General features: G+C 44.2%; 1 protein-coding gene and 1 pseudogene across 1 annotated transcript in view; one reads left to right on the top strand and one right to left on the bottom strand.

Annotated features, from left to right (window-relative positions):
• LOC122263693 (uncharacterized) overlaps nt 1-679 on the bottom strand; it is an 11,503-nt gene extending 10,824 nt beyond the window's left edge. The window contains exons 1-2 of the mRNA XM_086551758.1: nt 444-679; nt 210-348 (exon numbers count right to left, since the gene is read on the bottom strand). Coding sequence (XP_086407884.1) covers nt 210-348; nt 444-679 — 375 coding nt within the window. The remainder of the gene's footprint in view (nt 1-209; nt 349-443) is intronic.
• Nucleotides 680-1,183: 504 nt separating this feature from the next.
• Nucleotides 1,184-2,918, top strand: LOC147468967 (facilitated trehalose transporter Tret1-like; annotated as a pseudogene).
• The last annotated feature ends 409 nt before the right edge of the window (nt 2,919-3,327 follow it).

Genomic DNA, 3,327 nt, shown 5'->3' with positions numbered 1-3,327 from the left:
CGCGGCCTGGCTGCGCGGGCTTACGACGTCGTTAGCTGTTTTGAGTAACCGGCCCCTGGCCATTAGTACCCCAGGCCCCTCCACCGTACCAAGGGGTTTACCCATTAGGGGGCTGTTGCTGAGATACCGGTAATCAGTAGGGGCATCAAGTCCATCTTATGTTTGAGAAGGACCCTTCTGCTTCAGGTAAGACGGACCAGATGGTTCACTGCTTTGGAGATAATCCCGTGGACAGTTCTATAGGTGGCCAACGTCTTAATACAAAACTGACCCACGGCGCATGTAAGAGCGCCCCACGCTAGTCTCCCGTCCACTCCCGCCTTTAATCTGCTTGAGTCTCCCTCACAACTAGGGGGGATAAATAGACAAGGAAATGGGTAAATATGAATATAGAATGATGGATTGCACGATCATTAATTATATGTATTCAACGTCTCCCGAACAGGTGATTTTCGCTCTGATTGTGGCAGCGTCGAAGCTGCACGTGGGTTTTGTGATTGGCTGGCCGACGGTTCTGCCCAAAATCCAAGCTGAAAACACAACGAGTTTTACGATGACCGACACACATGTGCCCTGGATCGGTATGAATTGCACACCAATACGTATAGGTTAAGCGAACATATATTCCATTAACCTTGATTCTGAAAACACAACGAGTTTTACGATGACCGACACACATGTGCCCTGGATCGGTATGAATTGCACACCAATACGTATAGGTTAAGCGAACATATATTCCATTAACCTTGATTCGTTGTGTTCATGTCAATAGCAATTATCATGTACTATCCTGTTGCATGGCATTATTTGTGTTGATGTTTGTACATTCAAGATTTTATTTAGATTTTTTTTGGCGGGGAGAGGGATACAACGGGAATAGTAATGACAACGGATGAAAGAGAACGTCTTATGTTTTATAAAATGGATTAAAAAAAAAATACTGTATCACTTTAAAAATCTATTAAAACTGATTGATGTTAGTGAATACAATTCATCTAAAATATGTTAACAGTTTATTTTCAAAGTAAAAAGAAAAAAACAACAACAAAAAAACAAGCGACGTGGATAGCATGGTATCTCTGACGTCGTGTGCGAACAGACACGAGTTTGCGCTCGTCTATGCGTTAACCTCTCTCTTCCAACAGTGTCCATGCAGGGAATAGCAGGCGTCGTGATAACTCTCGTCATCGCGCCAACCATGGAGGCTTTTACACACAACGCGGACGGAAATATCTCCTTATTCTCCTCCTACCTGCAGGAATCCCTTGGCTCGTCCAGGCCTTTACTCCCTACCTCTCCCTCTTCTACTTGGGTCGTGTGGTTTCTTGTCTCATTTCCGCTGCCTTGGGTCCTGTTACGGCAGTCCTGACTGCAGAGCTTAGTGAGCCACGCATTCGCGGTCTGTTACTCAGTATTGAAGAAATCACCGTCGCCCTCGGACAAATGGGCATCTACGTCATGGCACACGCCCTTCCCTGGGACGTTGCCACGGCTGTTTTTGTGCAGCTCCTGTGATCTTGGTCGCCCTCCTCTACCTTCTTTGTAACTAACCTGAGGTAATGTATACGATTCTCTACGTGTGCGCACCTCTAACATGTTACAAGCACTTGTTTTAGCCAATCTAAACACATTGATTCTTAATCATTGTTCTTGTAAACCCAGTCCCCCTACTGGCTGATTCGCCGAGATCGGAAAGAATCAGCAATGGAGTCTCATCAAGGGAAAATTTAAGAAGTCCGGGGATAGGGGGGGGGGGGGGGGGGGGGGGGGGGGGGGACTGAAAACGTGGGCCTCGAACTTCAGGAAATTACTGCAAGGCATCCAAGGAATCTTGCCAGATAACAATCAGGGATCAGGTGAAGATGTCATGATAGTCATTAAGTTTATTTCATCTTTGATAAGAAGACAAATTCTGCTAATTTCACTCGGTACAAAATCATTTGTTTTGGCCAAAAAAACCTACCTGATTAGCGTATCATATAAATTGCCTCTTGTTACACTTTCTTTGCTCAGGCTTAAACTTCAATTGAATGTTGATATGATATACAATAATCACTTGGAAAGGTTCAATATATATCTGTGTGATAGTAGTCTTTTTTGACAGATGAAACAACTTTTGCAAACCTCAAGTAATTATCGGCCTTGTTCTCCTGTTGACGGCCAGTGTTCATCCTGAGGGAGGGGAGCTCGAGAGGGACAAGGTTACGTGGTCTTTTCCTACACGGTTGGTATCTCTTCCGGAAGGCCGGGCGTAGGCCTGGACGCCTTCACCTGCACGGTCTTGGTGGGGTGTCGTGAGGCTAGTACTTCACCGTAGGTCGCCGCAGCGGTCGTGGATCGCGTCGGGGACGTCGGCCTCTAAATGATCGCAGAACAGTCTCCTGGCGTGCGGACGTGGCCGAGGTTGTCGCCGCGGTGTTCCTGCTGTGTGGAGCGTCCACTGGGGTCATCGTGGGTCCCGCTCGCTGCCGTGATGGTTTTCGTGTCCTGCCTACGGCCTAGGAATCGGCCTATCCCCTGAGGCTCTTCTGGGCGAAACTCATTCCTACTTCTGTGCGAACAATTGGGATGTTCAGTTAATGCAACTTTGAAATTTATCCCTTTTCCGCTTTGTCATAAGCTTTGCCTTCCCATATTTATTAGACATTGGTCTTGGCTTTGCATTCCTTGTCTTTGCTTCTGCTTATGCCATGTTGACACTGTTGCTCTATGCCTTTTTACCTGAAACTCGTGGACAGTCTTTAAACGACCTAGAAAATATTTTTCAGCCCTCACAGGGAGTTAGTGATGGCAATGGAGTGATAGAGATGGCTCGCAAATCTCAGCCTAGAGAAACTGCACAGGTAAACCTTGAACCCCCAGCAGATTCTGAGAGTTTCAGCGTCGAAAATGTTCAAAGTAGAGCTTGATAAAATCACATGTTATCGTATTTAGACCATTTTTAAACTTGCTAGGAAATGATATTAGAAATATTCTATAAAAAAAAACTAAAACTGTTGCCATAGGAATTCAAGAATTAAACTATGCTTCGAGAGTCAAAACTCCTCTTTATTCTTATATTGTTCTGTAAGTTGGGCTTTGTGAGCCATTTATAAAATGAGAATCTGTATTAGCATTATCATCATCATTCCCATTAGCCATTTACCGTTTTGTTATTGTTATGCTAATCAATATTATGATTTTGTCATATTGTGTACGCAAGTAATGTACTCATAGTATATTAATGAATAATGAATATCATTGGAGCTGTATCTAAAACCTCTTTATTATGGATTATTGCATTGATGAAACAACTCTCTACTTCCTAGATTCATGATTTAACAAGAC

This window comes from Penaeus japonicus, unplaced genomic scaffold, assembly GCF_977035675.1.
Source record: "Penaeus japonicus unplaced genomic scaffold, GWHDUDI00000001_assembly GWHDUDI00000025, whole genome shotgun sequence".
Classification (NCBI taxonomy): domain Eukaryota; kingdom Metazoa; phylum Arthropoda; class Malacostraca; order Decapoda; family Penaeidae; genus Penaeus; species Penaeus japonicus.
The sequence above is the reverse complement of the archived record's forward strand: the minus strand, read 5'-3'. Positions and strand labels throughout refer to the sequence as shown.